At 40.1% G+C, this 19,516-nt stretch overlaps 1 protein-coding gene and 1 pseudogene across 1 annotated transcript; one reads left to right on the top strand and one right to left on the bottom strand.

Moving 5' to 3' along the window:
* Positions 1 to 119: 119 nt before the first annotated feature.
* On the bottom strand, positions 120 to 17,906 carry Trim27 (tripartite motif containing 27). Its single transcript, XM_026414552.2, has 8 exons — positions 17,274 to 17,906; positions 15,985 to 16,080; positions 13,301 to 13,531; positions 7,899 to 7,921; positions 5,915 to 6,030; positions 5,643 to 5,675; positions 4,141 to 4,167; positions 120 to 1,746 (listed from the first exon to the last, which is right to left on the bottom strand). Exons 1-8 carry the CDS (start codon positions 17,691 to 17,693, stop codon positions 1,151 to 1,153), a joined length of 1,542 nt encoding a protein of 513 aa, XP_026270337.1. The 5' UTR covers positions 17,694 to 17,906; the 3' UTR covers positions 120 to 1,150.
* Positions 11,002 to 11,102, top strand: LOC113200962 (U6 spliceosomal RNA; annotated as a pseudogene).
* Positions 17,907 to 19,516: the final 1,610 nt, after the last annotated feature.

The following is a 19,516-nucleotide window of genomic DNA, read 5'->3' as shown; positions in this document are numbered from 1 at the left end:
TTATCACCCAGATGTAAGAAAAACATTGGCCAGGATTCTGAAACCACAGTGGAAGTTGACACCCTACTTGCTCCATGTGTGAACCCAATCTGACCAAGACCCACAACACAACAGCAATGTAAACATCCATATTTACTTTATTTTTTAAACAGAGGAGCATATTCCCAAAGAGAAGTAAGACCAAGAACCACCATGGGGCTTGCTCAAAGTAACCCGCCTTAGCCTTCTGATTCCAGAATGTCTCAAGATCCAGTGGCCATTGGGATGGAGTTGCCCCTTGATGATACACACATTATGAAGGTGAATTTCCCCATCCCCCAGAGGAGATAGAAGGAGGAGGTAAAAAGGCAACAAATTTCTGGAATACTAGAATTCTTCCAGAGATAGTGTTTAACTGACCACCAGTCCATAGATGTGCCTGGGAGAGGATCTAGAAATAGTAGATGGTGACCTAAAATGATGTGCACCCAGCACTAGGAGACACTTGTCATTAGTATGAAGGGAACAAATAAAGCCCCAGAAAAGATTTAGAGGCAGAAACACTGATTAGAATATCCTCTCATGGTAGAGGTGGGACCATTTTTCACCATTATTGTAAAATACTGTAACTAACCCAAACACATATAGACCCTTGTTAGTAAAAAACTGGCAGACTGAAAATCAAGGGTAGACATACTTTTCCAAGAAAAAATTGGAATAAAGGAAGCCATGCTAACAGGGCCTTGCAGTTCCATTCTAGGTTCTCAGAAAGGATCCCTAGTCAAGAAATGGCAGTAAATTCCCATGATTATTATGTGGGCTGAGCCAGAGGAAGCCAGGCTAAGCCAAGATGGTGTAAGTAACTTGAGTGGCTCTCCAAATCCAAAGATTATTATTTGCTGTTTATCTGGTTTCTATGTAAAACCAAAAAATGTGAAACACCGAAGGACATCTGGTTTTTATTTTTGGGAAATATTGATACTTCTTGTTACATCTCACAATTTGCAGGGGAAGGAAAAGGATAGTAGAGAACATGGACATCCTGTCTGCCTCTGCAAGGGCATGGAAAATGGTACCCAGCTGTGACAGACAGGAATCGGCAAGGCAACAAGATGCCTTGTGCCTGGGGTACAATTATAGCCAACAGCCCTTTTAGTCTGTGTTCACCACTTCAAGGGGATGTCTCCATGGAATGACCATGACTCCCAACATGGCCAGAAAACCCATCGATCCCACTCATGGGGCAGATGATCAGAGGAGCTGCGCTCTTCCCTCCCGAGTAACTCAGACTGAAGTAGGGCCGGACAGGCCCACAGAAGGTAGCATGAGAGAAAGTAAAGGTGTGACACCTCTCTGTCACATTGTAGAAGGAGACCTCACCAGCATCATAGTCCAAGAAAATCCCTACCCGCTGGAGAGGGGTCCGCAGGGGAAGGGCAGTCATTGGGGACGTAAGTGCCCAGTATTCTTTCCCATACCACAATGACACTGCCCAGAATCCATTCTGGGGGGCTGAGGTTACTCCACCTTTTCTGCATACAGAGTCTTCACAGACACCTATGGTCCACTTGGCTTTATCTCCCACCTCTACCTCCCAATAATGTCTCCCAGCGATGAAACATGGAGAGCCCAAGACACAGGGAAAAAGATTGAACCGCTCAGGGTTGTCAGGCAAATCCTGTTGGAGGTAACTATATCGCACTTGCCGCAGATTATCAGAAAGGATCAGGCTGGGGTAAGCTGTATCTGGATCCAGAGTCACGTCCACTGCAGAAACACAAAGGGGAGAGTCAGCTGGAAGTCCAGGAGAGCCCACTCAAGAACACCTAGCCTTTCTTCCATCTCCCTGGGTATAGAATAAGAGCTCCGTACTAAGAGGATACATTCATCTTATGAAATACATCTTAAAATTCACATTTCAAAAACTACTGTTGGATTAGGTGGTTGCCTTCTATAATGATGATATAGTGAAATACTAAAATTTTACCCCCATTCCCACTTTTTTTTTTTTTTGGTACTGGGAAATGAACTCAGGGGTACTCAACTACTGAGCCACATCCCCAGCCCTATTTATTTAGAGACAGAATCTCACTGAGTTGCTTAGCACCTTGCTTTTATACTGAGGTTGGCTTTGAACTAGCAATCCTCCTGCCTCAGCCTCCTAAGCCGCTGGGATTACAGGCATGTGCCACTGCACTCTGCTCCCTTCCTTTTCTTTTACATCCTAAGCCACAACATCCATTATTTACCAAATTTGAGGTTTTTTTATATTTTCACAATCACTTAATTTGAAAGCTATAGGGGTCAAAAGTTCCAAAGAATTCAGATTACAACAGTTAAGGTCTAGCACGTACCCTATAATCAAATATTAACATATCTTCTGTGAAACATACAAATGTTCACATGATATAGGATAAAAGCTCTAAAGAGTCTCACATAAATTCAGGTTTTGGTACCTTAATTAATTGGCTGCAAAACAATGTAGGGGAGGGGGGTAACAAAACTTTGGCTTTCAAAGAATTTGGAACTGTTGGTAAGGAACTGAGAAATCTGGACCAATTTGCCTACCTTCCCATTCACTCTTATTCATTCCATTAGGGCTTAACCCTGTACATCTGAATCATTCATTCTATTTTCTTCTAAGGCCCTTATCTTCCTCAGTTTTTCTTATTTACTTATTTATTTATGGTACTGGGAATTGAACCAGGGTCTCGATCACTGAGCTACATTCCCAGCATTTTTAATTTTTTAAAGACAGGTTCTTAAGTTGCCCAGCCTGGCCTGGAATTTTTGATCCTCCTGCCTTAGCCTCATCTGAGAGGCTGGGATTACAAGCATGTGCTATTGTTCCTAGCTCCCCAGTTTTTCTTAACCAGCCCACACCAGTACTCTTCTTGCTTTTAAATTTAAAACTGTATAATTCATGTCATCTCTTCTGTTATTTAGCACTACTGCCTCTTGCACCATATGGTACCTTCTTGCTTCAAAAGCACTGAAATAGTCTCTCATTTGCTCTTCACATCTTGTTTATGAGAAGGATTCCCAAACATTAACTCTCAGAAATCAAAACACAGTCAGACTAAGTGACTCCCAACAAAGGTTCATGACAGGACACCAGTAGAGTGACCAGAACCCTTGGTTCTTCAATCTGTTCACAATATACAATATCCACCCGTCCTTCCCTTTTTGGTGCTAAGTATTTAACCCAAGGCCTCACCCAGCTACCTGCTCTACCACTGAGCTATATACCCAGTCTTGGGCCTACCTCTTTCTTATGTCATGAGTATACCTCATATCTTCAACCAGACAATGTAAACTACAAGGACAGGGCAGTTAGTGTCTTATACTCTTTTGTTTCCTTTAAAGTACACAATGTTAAACTGTATGGTATAAAAGCAAAGGATTCAGTTAATACTTATTTAAAGAACCAAATATGGCTCACAATCAGTGCAGCACCAAAGAAGATCTTTTTATATGTAGAACCCATCTCTTCATGAAGAAGATTCCATTCAGCTTCTCTGAATTATAGGATAAAGGTGATTGTCAAGGGGAAGGGAAGTTTCAATCTTTTCCCATAAGTAGTGATGGAGGGCTGGGGTTGTGGCTCAGCGGTAGAGCGCTTGCCTAGCACATACGAGGCCCCAGGTTCGATCTTTAGCACCACATAAAAATAAATAAATAAAGATACTGTGTCCAACTAAAAAATAAATATTAAAAAAATAAACAAAAAAAATAAGTAGTGATGGAATAACCAAGATTCCTAGACTGTCTCTAGCACTAGAGTTAACATTGAGCTCAATCACTCCTGCTTATTGCAAACAGCATGTTGCCCCTGAGGCTGGGGAGGCAGAGCAGTGCACTATAGTAGATGCACAGAAGTGTTCTAGTTTGGGGAACTGCAGTTGACACTCTATGATCCTTCTTATCACCTGAAATTGACCCCATCCCACCCCACCACCACCACCAATGGTTTTAGCTCTGAAGCACCTCAGGTTGCAAAGTTAACTGTAATCACACAGAAATATAGTGGATTGTTGTTATATGCCATGTTTACATACATAACCTAAAGAATCCAAATTACGTTAATTCTCCAACAAATCATTCACAATAGTAGTTAGGTTCACAGAATTTTTATTCCTTTCTCCTGTATGTATCACCTACCTGAATATAACTGAGCCTCTCGCAATTCTGAAAAAACAAACAGAGAAGTTGTTATGAAAGCCATTTGAGTATTTCCAAGGAATACATAACTCAAAAGATCTTTGGTTAGTGCACTCCACTAAAAATCTCAGAAATTCTGTTGTCAGCCATGCAGATTTCCTCATACAATGTATGACTTCATCATTTAGTTAAAGACGTTAAGAGAAGGGGGATTGAGAATCTTTGGTAGAAGGAAAACAACATGCCTAAGACTGGTAGAATATGAAATCAAATTGAACCAAGCAAGAATTCCACCCTGAAGTGAGCTGGCTAGCTCTGTAGAGCAAAACACAGTTCAAATCCCAAGTCATACACAACTCCTTACTCTCATAAGCCGTCTGTGCTCTAGGGGCTGAGTGGCTCAAGTGACTACTACTGTGGGGCAAACAAGACTATTCCCTTATATGGCATTTTAAAGTTGACTAGTCATTTTCACATAAGTTCTTAATGAGCCTTTTAAGTAGAAAAAGAACCAGAGACATTAATAAGAACCACATCAAGAAAGACTATGTCTAAACCATCCACTGTATTATGGAGTTTCTCCCTAGCTGTCTTGCTTGTGAAAGACATGTCCTAAATCTATATTGCTAGAGGCCCCAAATAAATATATAGCTAAGATGCAATAAGGATTCAGCATACATGATATGAGATTATCAAAGATTATGGGGGTTAGTACTTTTTAATAAATAAGAGTCTACCTACTTGTAAGAATTTCCGACTCTACCAGACTGCCTAAAAATTTTAATATTCAGCATTTGGCCAACTCCTAAGTGAAAATGGTTCATGAGCAGAAAATTTTAGATTTAGAATACTAGGGATTGAACTCAGGTGCTCTATTATTGAAATACATCCCCAGTCTTTTTTATTTGAGACAGGGTCTCACATAGTTGCAGAGGCTAGCCTAGAACTTGAGATCCTCTAGCTTTAGTCTCCCAAGTCCCTGAGATTATAGACAAGTGCTACCATGCTCAGCAACATTGTAAACATTAAGTGACATAGGTGGGCCCACAACCTTAGTAGTCTGATTCCTGAATGCTGGCTCAAAAATCACTTCCTTGGTGTTATCTCAGTCAGTGCTGCTCATTCCTCCTGGCCTAGTGGGTCTCTGTGTCTACAGCTATAAGAAATCAGTCAATTACAATTATAAATACTGGCTCATATGAAATGGATAGTGTATGTTCATTCTTTTTCCTAATTAAAAACATTTTTTAAATAATCAATTTAATTCTGGATTACATTTTAAGTTGCCTATTTTCCTCTTCCATATAGACTGAGAACTGATTAGATATAGTTAACCGACTTCAAATGAGAACAAAAGGCTATTAAATGAAAAATTTAAGACTAAAAGGAAGATGTAAAATATTAGAGATCAACCATCTTATTTTCCCACATTATAAGTTCAGATGCTCTTCCTCTTGTGAAATTCCATCATCAAAAGTCCAGTATGTAATAGGTGAATTTACCTTGGATTTTCTCCATATCTGACTGCATTTTTTCTGAGGAAAGAAAAGGAGAAGATATTCAGTTTGCATCCCACTATTTGGTTTTCTTTCTTTCTTTTGTGGTGGTAGGGATGAACCCAGGGTCTTGTTCATGTGAGGCAAGCTCTCTATCACCTGAGCTATATACCCAGCCCCCACTATTTGGTTTTCTGAGAAAAATATAACCTTTTAGGCAATACATAGATTATAATAGTATAAATTAATTCCTCTCATGACCCTTCTCCTCACATTACCTGTGAATTGCTTCAGACTCTCCGTTAAGAATAGACATTTTTGGGCAAAAATGTGGATTTTCTCTTGCAGATCTGGAGGTGTGATCCAAGGTTCAGGGATCCTGATTCTTTCAGCCCTAAATTTAAAAAACACATGTGAATCCCTCCCTAATTATATAGCCTATCATGGGCCAGAACAGATCCTGAATCAAACTTTTCAACATAGGCAGACAGTCTTTAGAAACAGCTACTGTAGCTTTTTATGTCTTCTCTTACAACTATAATCCTCTAAACCAAAACAAGGGAGATAATCTTACCCATTTTCATTTTCTGAGAAGAACCTAGCTCACAATTAGCAAGTCTTCAAAAAGGTTTACTGAACTAAATGCATTACAAAACTGATTATCAAAGGTGTAGATTCCATGATGAAGTCCTTGATATTTACAGTGGGCAACTATCCATAATCTGCAAGTTCCCAAATACAGGAGGAATAACATCTTTAGACAGACAGACATTATATGGAGGACAACACCCAATTTTCTCACATCTAAAAGGAAGTCTATGGCAAAGACTGTTAGTTGCCCACCCAGTGTCTCTTCTCCTTTTTTCTAAATTTAACAGCTCATGGATGGCCAGTCTCCCTCATAGATGGATATGACTTTGTAACTGAGGTGGCCAATGAGAGATAAGAAGTATCTCATATTTTGAAAATAAATTTGCTTAAAAAGAAATGTGATTTTCTTTCTCTTGGCTGGCATTCTAGCAGCTACTTGGTCGATATGAAGACCATACTTCAGAGATGATATAACAGCAAATGGGAAGAAATCAGAATTTATGAGGATCACTGGAGCCACTCTACCAGTCCTCAGGCTACCTACCTGCACATTTCTTATATGGCAACATATTTTTAAAATTATGTTGAAGCCTTAAGCCAATGGAATTTTGGATATCCTATTTCATACAGCTAATCCCAGTCCTTAATATCACATACTACTAGGTCTGTGCAATCTAGGCCCTTATGATGGGTCAGAACTGGTTATTATCAAAAAGTACCAGATAGAGGCAATATTTTCTTGGAACATCTATCTGGGACTGGTATAAGTTCCAACTTATCACCATCCTGAGGGCCCTCAACAACCTTATTCCTATCAACATGTTTCTATAACCATAGTCCTCCTAGCCAACCTACCCCTTATATGGAAGCCTTCTCAATCTCCTCAATAGTAGCTTTCCATACAGTTTCCACTGGAAGATTTTCACCAAAAATTTAGGATTTTTAAATCAACTTCAAAGTTTTGTAAATGTTAGCTTCCTGAGGCCTATTAGATTTGCTCTTACCATCAATCCTACAAATAAAACTCTGCCCTGGTTTCTTGCCCTCTTCAAGTTCTCCCTTTCTTTTTGGTCATGTCCCCAGGAAGCTCTTCCTCATATTCCTCTTGGTGCTGGGGATTTGTGCATGCCAACCAGGTATTATACCACTGAGCTACATCCCCAGGCCTCCTCATCTTCCATTTGGTAGTATTATAGAGAAATAATGAGAAAAGTCAGAATTCAAGTGGTTCATCAGTAATTTGATACCTCTAGGCTCATTATACTTTCTTTAGGCCCAATTTCCCCCATTATAGCAAGAGAGAAAGAGAATGATAAATAAATTCTAAAATTCATATTAAGTAACAGCCATAATGTGTCCTTGTAATGTCCAACTCCTGGAAGTTCCCAACCTCTCCATGGAAGTGTCCTCACACCCACAAACACCAACACTCTCAAATGTGAACCCCTATCTTACCCGACCTCCACAATTTGCCAATTGCCAATAATTCCCAAGTTTTACAGAGAACAGTTGTGGTTAATCTAGTTCTTAGCACACCGGTGACTCTTCAGAGATAGGTAGCAATTCAGGAAGATGTCCATCTCGGGCCCTGGGCTCCTTTCAGGATTTACAAATGTGAGTGAGACAGTCTTCTTGTGCTTGGTTTAACACTAGGGGGAGAGAAAACTATACCTGCTTAACGTATCCCCGATGTCCTATAAGAGAAAGGAAAAGGATACTATGAGAAGCTATTTATAATTTGAGTTTTCTTTCACGAATGTTCATTAAAAACCCAACTATGGGCTGGTCTTCCTGGGAAAAGCCAGAGAAAAGAATCATTGGAACATAACTCAGTTTCAAGGATCTAAAAATCAGGCAGAAGAAACTGAGATTTATTAACTCTGTCATTCTACTCTTGGATGTCAATAACTTATACCCATCTGCCTTGTTTTCTTTTTATTGTGAATTAGTTTCAAATACACAGAATAGTTGGCAGTGCAAAGTACTCTTCTACAGTCTTTTACCAGGTTTGCCAACCTTTAACTATTCACATAATTATTTAACCTTTCTCTTCTCACATATATTTATGACATATACATCTTCAGAACCACTTGAGGTAACTGTTTACATTCTATCCCTTTATTCTTTCATGTGTAGTTCCTAAGAACAACTACTTTTTAAAATAACTATAGCACTGTTATAAAATTCAGGAAATTGAACGTTGATACATTTATTGTATCCACAGTCGTAGGCTAATTTAATCAATTATTGCACTAATGTTCTTTGTAGCTCCAACACCCCTACCCACATTCCATGTAATCCAGGATCATTCATTGCACTTAATTACAATTGATGTGTATTTAACTGGAAAAGATTCTCACAATTGACTTACCTTTCACATTACCATTATTTGATGTAAACTAGTTATTTTATAGAATGTCCCTCCATTTAAGACATTTCCCTCATGATTAATTCCAGTTATACCATCTTTAACTAGGGTATGTTATATCTTTCGAGAGTAGATATTTGCTTGTCTCTCACTGGCAATACTGATTTTTTTTTTTCTCCCAGTACTAGCAATTGAACCTAGGGACCCTTTTTATTTTGAGACAGTGTCTCACTAAGTTGCTGAGGCTGGCCTTGAAATTGTGATTCTCCTGTTTCAGCCTCCTAAGTCACTGGGACTACAGGCAAGCACCAGCATGCCCAGTGGCAAAACTGATTTTGATCATTGTACAGTTACTGTTTTTTCCTCTTGCAATTAATAAGTATCTATAAAATACTTTTCATTCTCATCAAACTTTTCCCCTTAGAGTTAGCATTCACTGACAAGTCTTATTAATTTTTACTATGATGGTTGCCAAAAGGTCATTTTTTAACTTCAAAATTCCTTCTATGTTTAGTTGACATTCTATTAGAAAAAAATTGCCCTTCCTATTTATTAATAGTGTGGACTCACAGATTATTTTATTCAATGTGCTATAATATATTACTGTTCTTATTTATTTTGGTGCTCAAAAAGTCTCTGAGACTTGGCAAGAAAGTCCTTTTTACTCCCTTCTCTGTCCCCTCCCATCTCATCTCTCCATCTCTATTAGTGTCTAGTTATCCTTTCAGATTCCTCTGCAAAAATAGCATACACATGTACTTTCCAATCCTTCTTCCTTTCTTACACAAAAAGCAACATATTCTATGTTTTACATTTTTTTTTTCACTTACCAATATGTCCTGGCTTTTTAGTTCATAAGTATCATTCTTATGCTTTTTTACAGTTGCATAGCATTTTGCTGTGTATATATTCATAATTGACTAAAAAATCCTCTAAGTTTAGAAGACAAACTATATCCAATATTTTGCATTTACACACATTGCTACAGCAAGTATTCTTGCTGTGTATTTTCAAATATATTTTCATACTTAGGTATATCTTCAAGGTAAATTTCTAGCACAGATTTTTACATAAAGTTCAACTGCTTGTGTGTGTGTGTGTGTGTGTGTGTGTGTGTGCGTGTGTGGTTTGTTAAATATTGCCAAATTTTCCTCTGAAATGGTTTCATGATTTTGCATTTCCACCAATAATATGTCTCTCCCACATATTTGCCAATGGCATATTATGCTAAAACTATATTGTTGCCAGGTGTGGTGGCGCACGTCTTGTAATTCCAGCAGCTTGGGAGGCTGAGGTAGGAAGATTGCAAGTTCAAGGCCAAGGCCAGTCTCAGCAACTTACCAAGGCTCTAAGCAATTTAGGGAGACCCTGACTCCAAAAAAAATCTATATATATCTCTATACTAACTGGTAAGGGGTATCTTAGCATTTTAATGTGCATTTTCTTTTCTTTCTTTTTTTTTTTGTTTTGTGTGTGTGCTGGGGATTGAACCCAGGGCCTTGTGCTTGCAAGACAAGTACTCTACCAATTGAGCTACAGCCCCAGCCCCAATGTGCATTTTCTTATTACAAATGCAGTTGAGTATTTTTTCCCATATGTTCATGGGCCAACTTCTGTCCATTTTCCTAGAAAATTTTGATTCCCACCCCCACCTCAATTTTAGTAAGTTCTTTATATATTGGAGCTTTGGTACTATTCGTTGCAGACATTTTCTTTGAATCTGACACTGACTTCTGACTGGTTATAATGCCTGTGACTTTTTTTCTCTTATGCTAATACCAACTACTTTAATTTTACAGACCTTTGTATTATACTTTAATATCTAATAGGGCTAGTACCCGATGGTCTGCTCAGTGTATCCCAGAATCTTTCTAAATTCAGAGAAAAAGCTTGTTGGTATTTTTATTGAAATTGCATTAAACTTATAAAAAACTTTAGAACTGACAACTTGATGCTGAGATGTCTTATGAAGAATATCTTTTTATTTCTTCACTTCTATTTTGTGTTTTTGAGAGGTATTCCCTTCCACATAGGTTTTTATATAGATTTTCTCAGTGTATTTCCAAGTACTTTATCTATTTTCTTTCTCTTCTTGCTATGGGAAATGGTGTCCTCTTCCAATACATAATATATTTTCTAGTGGTTGTTATATACGCATATAGAGGCTGCTGATTTCTGTATGTTAACTTCTTTTCCTATTCTTATAACTTCAGCTTGTTTTCTACATAATTCCATCATAAACACACTTGATTGTCATCATCAATCATTAGGTCCATGATGATTCCTCTTTCTTTTTCCACTTTCCTTATCATCCAGCTTTGGTTTCATTATCTGTATATTCAAAAATATTCTCATAAAAACCTTCTGCTTAAAAAAAAAAAAGTTTTAAAATTTTGAGTATAGTGTCTGCATCAACAGCAGTAGAAAAACTGAAATAACATAGCAAAGATTAGCATGGTCCCTGCACAAGGATGACACAATTTATGAATTACTTTATATACATTTAATGTTCCCAAAACCATTATTCACAATATTCACTAGTCTACAATGTGGATACAACCCAAATGTTCATTAAATGATGAGTAAACAAAATATAGTATATATCCATGCAATGGAATATCATTCAGCTATAGAAAGAAATAAAATATTGAATATGTACTACAATATAGATATAAACTTGAAAAAATTATGCCAAGTGAAAGAAGCTTAAGGCTATTATGTGATTTTACTTATATAAAATATCTAGAATAGATAAATGTATGGAGCAAGGGGTTGGAGGCAGAAGGGAAAAGGAATGACTGCTTAATTATATGTGGTTTCTTTTTGGAGTGATGAAAGTGTTCTGGATCTAGATAATTATTGACAATTGCACAACATTGTAAATTTACTGAATGCTATTTTGTGCCACAGAGTTACACAAATAGTGAAATTTATATTCTGTATATTTTACAAACATTTCTTAAAAGAAAAAAACAAACAAAAAACTCCAATTATCTTAGGCCTAACTTCTTTCTCAGTATTTGCACCAGATCTGACACAAAAGCACAAAAGAAAATCACAACAGGGCAGAATGGTTCTACTATAAATGACTGGTTTAAATCATATCATTTAAATCATTCTATTATAAATTATCCTATGTCTCATGGACCAACTGGCTTTCCCATATTTTGAAATAATAATTTCTTCCCATGCAAGAGAGGACCTTCTGAAACTAACTTCTAAACATATGCTTTAATTCCCATTCCCCCTGCTTTCTCAGGGACAGCACGCTATCCTGAAACCCATCATAGCTTCGGCATCTTCCCTCACATCTGGATCCTTACAACAGACTTCCTCCCCACACAGACTTTGAAAATAAGTTTAACTGGTTTCTTTAAGTATCTCCTCCAGATAAAGCCCCACAAATCTACTTCATCTCTAAGTTTTTCTTTCATTGTCATTTTTTATATAGTCACCTACTCTCTCATAGTCTCCATTCACCATTTAACTCTGACCCAAAATTATTCCACTGTGGCATTTCTACATAAGGTCATCAATGGCAGTCATATTTTAAACCAAATGGATATCAGCTCTGATATTATCTGACATCAAATGCATTGGACCCTGTTGTCCACTCCCTCCTTCCCAAAACAAGTCTTTCTTCCTGATTACATTCTGCCTCTCTGGTCAACTGTCCTCTTTGCAAGCTCTGCCTGACAATTAAATAGCAATGTATGTTAAGAATTAAGCTTTTCTTTTTTTCTTATTATTTTAAAGTGAGAGTCAATAAATTTTTTCTTAAAGGCCCATAGTAAATATTTTAGGCTTTGTAAGTCTTTCAGTCTCTGTGAGCCATTCAGTCTGTCACCACTACTCAACACTGCTGTTATAATGAAAAAGCAATGATAGAGGATACATACCTGAATAAGCATGGCTGTGCGCCAATTAAAAATGTATGGTCACTGAATCTGGATTTCATATAATTTTACCTATTGCAAAGTATATTCTTTTTCCAATTATCTTAAGTATTTGCTGATACTTGGTCTATCTCATCATCCCTTTTTATGGCCTTTGTCAACAACTGTAATAATTATTCACTTATTATCTAGCTTCCACACTGGAATATAACTCAGGGAAGCTTACTCACCACTTAACCCCAGTGCTTAGAGCAGTGCCTGATCCACAGCAGACAATTAGTATGCACTGAATGAAACACATGGGCAATAGCTCATTGCCTGCAGTCTTACCTGGCTAGATCTACTGCAGCTCTCTCACTACATTAACACAGTAAAATCACAGGACTACCCAACTCCTGCTCAAGTGCTTACTATTTTGTAGCTATGGTAATATACATGTATACTTTAAAATTATAGGATAATGAAATGAGGCGCTCTCCAAATGGCATGTGATCCAAGCCCCTCTTATTGAAGTCACTAAGACCCAAAGATATGAAGAACTTGGCCTATGATCAGAACATTTATCAGGGCAGGCCAGGGCACCAGGTCTTCCCTTTGCCTTTTCTGAGACAATGTAACTGATAACCCAAGTTGTGTCAACCACAGCTTCTGGTGTATGTTTCTTTTCCAACATACTCAGTACAGAGTTTGGCACCTGTGCAACTCCTGCACAGTTAACCAGGAAACAGGAGGTCCTGGATACTACTTGGCAAAGGAAAAAAGAGGCTATTTTTATTGGAGATGTCGTAGCAGGATTCTTCATGCCTTACCTGCAGGAGCTCCCTGGTGGGCTGCTGCTGCTTCTCTTCTAGCTGGGCAATCAGGCTGCTGAGGTGGGAGATGTTGCAAGAGAACTGGGTGATGGCACCATTGATACTGTTATAGATGGCCAAGTCTAGTTCCTCAAGGCGGGCCAGAAGGCGATACTCATGCTCCTTCAAGGAGTGATACAGTTGCTCAAACTCCCAAACAATCTTCTCCCTTTCCATCTGGGTTAGGCTCTGTGCAGATGATAGACAAGGGCAGTGAAGAGAAAAGGCTCATTTCTAGAGGTCTTTTCACAATTCTCCCCTGGTGACTCACCCCAAGTCAGTTTATCCAAAGATACTAAAACTTATTCATTATTTCACTGTGTTCACTTACTCATTATTTATGGTCTTTACCATAATGGCAAGGAACTGAGTTATCCTAGTGATTATTAAAACACAGTTCCTGTTCTCATGTGCTACACAGAGTCATGGATGGGTAAAAACAGAGTAACAGGCTGCCGTGGAAGGAGGTAACACAGTCTTCACAGAATCACTGTTCACACAGGAATTCACCAAATGGGTAAGAGGAAAGTTTTCTAGGCAGAAGAAGTAGCACAGGCAAAGAAGTAGGGAGACAAGGCCAATGGTTCTGTCTGTCTGGAATACATAAGTTCTGAGGAATGAAAGCAGAAAAGTTAAGAGGAGATGAGAACATACCAGGCTAAGGAGTAAGAAATTTGTTGCAATTGAGAGCCATAAAAGATTGTCACACAGAGAAATGACACAATCAGATATGTGTCCTGTGTGGTACAGTTTGAAACAAACACAATTTCCTTGGACCCTTCATAATCCATGTCTTCTATATTTGGTTTTCAGGGGTGTTCACAAACTGCCCTGTCTCACAGGGGTTGGGGAAGTACTGAGGTTTTCCCTGGTTCCCTCCTGTGGCTAACTTGTTTGTCACAGCTTATCTATCCTTCCTTCTCTACTCCCATATCCCACTGTCAGGACACTATTATCATTTTGTTCTAAGTCAGGGGTTAGCAAATGGCTTTAAAGGAATCAAGTAATGTTTTATTAGAATCCAGCCACAGCCAATCACTTATGTATCTGATATGGCTGCTTTTGAGATAAAATGGCAGAGGTGATAATTGTGACATAGTCCAAGTAACTAAAAATATTTACTATTTGGTTCTTTTTTTTTTTTTTTTTTTAAAGAGAGAGTGAGAGAGGGAGAGAAGAGAGAATTTTTTTAGTATTTATTTATTTATTTTAGTTTTTCGGCGGACACAACATCTTTGTTTGTATGTGGTGCTGAGGATCGAACCCAGGCCGCAGGCATGCCAGGTGAGCGCGCTACCGCTTGAGCCACATCCCCACTATTTGGTTCTTTATGTAAAGTCTACAAATACCTGTTCTAAATTCACCTGTTCCCCAAGAACATTCCTCCAACAACCATTCCTCTAATCTCTCTTCTTAAGCATATACTCACTATGCAACTTAGTAATATGTACATACCTGGGTTTATAAATCCTTTTCATAAGCTTATAACTCTTTTCAGCTGGATAAGTCTTTCAAAGACATAAACCATACAATAAATCTTAAAAACAGTAAATCAAAGCTGAAAGAAACCTTAAAAATCATATAATTCAGTATTTCTCAAAGGAGGTGTCATTAGAAGGAATAATTCTGCCTAGCATGGGACTGTTTCTTGCGTTGTTAAGACATTTACCATCCCTGCCTTACCCTTTCCAATGACTCTAATCCTCAGTCACAAAGAAATACCCACACACACCATTGTAGGGAAAGGACAGTACTAGCCTTGCTGGAAAATCACAAGTCTAGTACAGCTGACCCATTTCATTGATGAGGAAACTAAGGCCAAAAGAGGTGGTTGCACTCTATCCATCTAAAAAAATTGGCTAGTGTCAGAGCCACTAAATATGTTCAGGCATCCTGATTCTCAGAGAAAGGTTGTCTCTCACTTTTGACAATCTTCCCAAAGACGACATTATAATCATTTCAGTCTACTCAGTTTCACTGAGATATTTCATCCAAGGGGAGCTGAAGTCTCAGTGGATTGTGGGAAGTGCACGTAGTGGGATCTAAGGACACCAAAGGAATGAGTTCCCTAGCCAGAAGTTCTTTACCATATACAGATCAGGACTAAAAAAATTTCACATAAGATTAGCTTAGACACTACTAGTCTAGAAGTTTGCTTTTTAGATGTAGATACCTTTAAAGGGTACAGACTTATTTCATTTATTGTTCAAAAGTAAATTTAAATGGCTGAGGTTGTAGCTCAGTGGTAGAGCACTTGCCTAACATGTGTGAGGCACTGGGTTCGAGTCTCAGCACCACATATAAATAAATAATATAAAGGTTTTTTAAAAATCCCAAGATACAAAACAAGAAGAAGAAGAAAAAAAAAAGATCTATAGACAATGAAAAAAAATGTTTAAAAAAAGAAATTTAAACAGTTGGGCAGTGGATATACAAGTGTATGTTATAAAAGTCTATATTTTTTTGATTTTTTAAAACAAAACTCCCAAATTCTTCTATCTGAATTAGCACATTAGCCACTTTTCAAGACCTTCAGAGGCTGGAGCAAGAAAGCAGAGTGAAAAATTCAGAACTGAGGCACTGTCAAGAAAGAGTAACATCTCTTGGCAGAAGTAATATCTAAGAATTCCAACAACCCTTACCAAGAGTTCAGCTCGTGCCTGCTCCCCCTGTGCCCGGCGTCTCTTCTTTAAGTCTTTTACTCTTTTTAGATGGTCCAGTTGGTTTTGGATTTGTTCCTAAAGAAAGCAAAAGAGTTGGCAGACCTTAGTATAAGCCTGGCTACTTTTCTTATCACAAATGGAACCCACAGTCTTGATGCCAAGTCCCTGCTTAAAGCCTGTCCTCAGACTATACTGCCATGCACCAGAGAAAAGCCTAAGCTCAGGTGGCCACCAAAACTATCTTTTGACAATTTGTGTTTCTTAAACACTGAGTTACCCACCAGTCCCTGGAAGGATGCTGCATAGCTTTGTAGAAAGGTAACTAGACTGGGAAGGAGCTTAAAGTTCAATTATAGCTTTTCCACACAGGCACAGAGAAAATGACTTCTCTTATTTTCTTAATGGGTGACATAGGTAAACAACACCTTCCCAACATACAAGGAATTACCATGAGTGAGTGAAATGATATAACTGGAAGTTCCACAAATGTTACAAGATTAATTATACATGGATGCACTCACATTTAAACAGGGACATAATTGGGTATATATCCCTGCAGTCCTCAAAGTACAAAAAACACAAAACATCATGTATTCATTAAATGTCACCTAGAACTATTTCACGTTATACTTTATTTCCATGTTAGTTTAGCTGTCCAATGTGTGTTCAACAGTTCACAAAGGGTTTTTTAAGTCACATTTCACTTAATCTTCACAATAAATGTTATCTCCTGAGTCTGAGTGGCTAAATGATTTACTCAAGCAGGAAGAAACTCTGTTCTTTTCCATGAGCTTCTAGAACAGAAGGGTTAAAGTGAAGTGCTGGAGAAATACTCGTAAACCACGGAATGGGCACTGCTTCATGTACACAGTCAACGTCCAAATGTGTTTTGTCTGATATCGTGGAGCCGGTGGGAATACAAGTGTCTCATAAGCTTGTCGATGTGTACGTGTTTTTACGCACATCTTTTATACTGTCAAGAGAAGGCCTTCACAGGCCATCTTTATGCACAATGTGTGGGTGAGACAAGCTTACAGGGAAGGATGTGTGGGGGTGGGGAGACTTCTGTTTTCCTCGCCAGCTACAGGTTTTCTTCCCAAATCTGAGTGCAGAGGCTCTATAGCAGACGGAGAGGAAATGACGGCTGTGAACCACACGTCCGGCTCAGCCATTTTCTGGGCGGAAAAAAGGGAAGCCCCTTTGACTCTCCCCTCCCTTTGTCCGATTCGCGCTCCTACCCCTCCCCACTCTTCGCGCCGGACCCTCACCTTGAAGCCCTCCACCGCCTCCTCGAGCGGTAGCACGCTGTGGCCGCGATGCTCCCGGGAGCGGTCGCACACTACGCAAATGGGCATCTGGTCCTCCTCGCAGTACAGCTTCAGGGGCTCGCGATGCTTTTCACACACGCCCATCTCGCCGCCGGGCCCTGACGGTCGCTCGGTGCGCAGCTGCTTCACCAACTGGGTCACGTTGGCTAGATGCCGGTTGGGCCGCATGTGCCGCTGCGGGAAGGTCTCTCGGCACTGCGGACACGACACGTTAGTCTCCGCTGCGCCCCAGCAGCGGGCTAGGCACGCGCAACAGATGTTGTGGCCACAATCGAGCATCATGGGCTCGACGAAGTATTGCAGACACACCGGGCAAGTGGTCTCTTGCTGTAGGCACTCGGCCACGCTCCCGGAGGCCATAGCGGGGGCCCGCGGGGGCGCACGGGCATGGGCCCGGGCGCCGAGCTCTGCGCGGAGCCCCACTCTCCTGTGCTCTCTCTGGTTCTTTGCTCCTAGGCGGCGCGGAGAGGCTAGCTGGACGGACCGAGGGCGGCGCCTCTCGAGCCCAGATTCCAGACGTGCCCGCGCGCTGGAGTCTCCGGATGGCCAGGCCTTTCCTTGAGCGGTTGTGCTCCGCAGAGTGAGCGTAGGAATACTACCGTCCCACAAAGCTTTATAAGCTGGGGGGCGGGAGGGGCAGGAAGCGGGAGCCGGTGTCCAGGTTCTCAGGGCCAGGTGCGCTGGGCGCGTAAGACAACGTGGCCGCGTCCGAACGGATCCAGGCGGCCGCGTCTGCCCCACCCCGGCGCGAGCGGAAGAGGCGGCCCGGCAGGCGGGGCTTAGCCCGCGCCTCCAGCTCCCCGCCAGATTCCGTGGCCTCGGGGCTTGGCTGTTTCCTTCTGCAGAAGACTGAGAGGCCCAGCCACCTGCCCTTGAGTGGAACACGCCAGAACTGGAACCTCCAAGATCGGTCACACGAGCAGGTGGTGTCTGCTGTGCGCAGCGGTGACAGAATATCCCCTGCCAGCCGGGTCCCGGCCTACATCCAAGCTTCTGCGGCCGCACTGCTTGGACCACTAGTCTTTTGTTGGGTTTCCTTTTGGTGCCCAGGACTCAGCCCCTGTAAAAGAAAGATGGCTTTGTGTAGGTAATGGGAAGCTCAGACTTTGGGCTTCCCATGAGGCCCAGAGGATGGGAATAGCAGATAAGCCCCACCTGGTAAGTGAGACACTTTAGTAACACACCCAACTACAAGCACTCAGGATTCTTAGAAAAAGAAATGTTTAATTGTCACACAGTAATATTTCTGTAGGTCAGAAACAGGCCAGTGCATTTCTTCTACTTTCCAGTCAGATTGGTTTTCCGATCTAAGCCTCGGTTTTTTTCTCCTCCGGAATGGGAATGATAACTATATCCTCACAAGGAGGTAGACTTTGTTTTATTTTGAACTAAGAGGATGTTGATCCATTACTTTCATTGAAATTATAATAAAATATCCAGTGCATTGGGTTGTTGTATTGAATAGAACCTAAAAAATACTCATTTCTTTCTGTAGAGAAACATTGAATGTCCTGTGATTATAGTTGCGAAAATCCATTCTCTTATCCAGTAGACGTCCTACTCTTACATTGCCCCCCCCCAATCCCTTAGTTGGTATTTCCTACTTTCCTTGGGGATTTTCTTAGTATTGTTCTTTTATCTGAGCAAGAGGAGCTTCTCCTTCCCAAACATCACTTAAGGGGATTCCACTCTGGTCCTCCTACCTATGGGGCAAGAAATCCAGGCATTGAATGGACTAGCCAACCCCAAGCCTACCTTTCCCTCTGAATCATACTCTTGAGTACCCAGTGTTGAAACCTCAAGTGTAAATCACCTTAGAGCATTTCAGTAAAATGCCAGGCCACATCAAAGTTTTATCCTGGTTTGAAATTGGGTCACAATTGAAATTTGGAGAAATTAAGTGTATTTCTACTCTGATTTACTCTGAAAAGAAGTAATAAAATGTCAAAACAGTCTATAAATACAAAAGATATGATGGTAGATAAGGCTACCTATCATATCCTTATTTTAGGAACACAGGCCTGGAGATTGACTTTGTTTTTTAGGATTGATTGTGTAGTCCTGCTTCCCCACATGTTGAAGTTTGAGCATTAAAGAAGCACACTGAGGCAAGCATATGAAGCAGGGTTTATTTAAAAAGGGGTAACATAGACTTCTGTCCAGAAGGAAGAAGGGGCCCCTTA

The sequence above is a fragment of the Urocitellus parryii genome, chromosome 8 (assembly GCF_045843805.1).
Source record: "Urocitellus parryii isolate mUroPar1 chromosome 8, mUroPar1.hap1, whole genome shotgun sequence".
Lineage (NCBI taxonomy): Eukaryota > Metazoa > Chordata > Mammalia > Rodentia > Sciuridae > Urocitellus > Urocitellus parryii.
This window is presented reverse-complemented; position numbering and strand designations above follow the sequence as displayed.

What these genes read in the sequence shown, in the direction of transcription:
- Trim27 (XM_026414552.2), bottom strand. Translation starts at nt 17,693, where the DNA reads ATGGCCTCCGGGAGCGTGGCCGAGTGCCTACAGCAAGAGACCACTTGC. An exon ending in CCACCAGGGAGCTCCTGCAG is followed by an intron (nt 7,922 to 13,300) that starts GTAAGGCATGAA and finishes TTTCTCTTATAG; the next exon opens with GACATCGGGGATACGTTAAG. An exon ending in ATCGGGGATACGTTAAGCAG is followed by an intron (nt 6,031 to 7,898) that starts GTATAGTTTTCT and finishes TTTTAAATTTAG; the next exon opens with GGCTGAAAGAATCAGGATCC.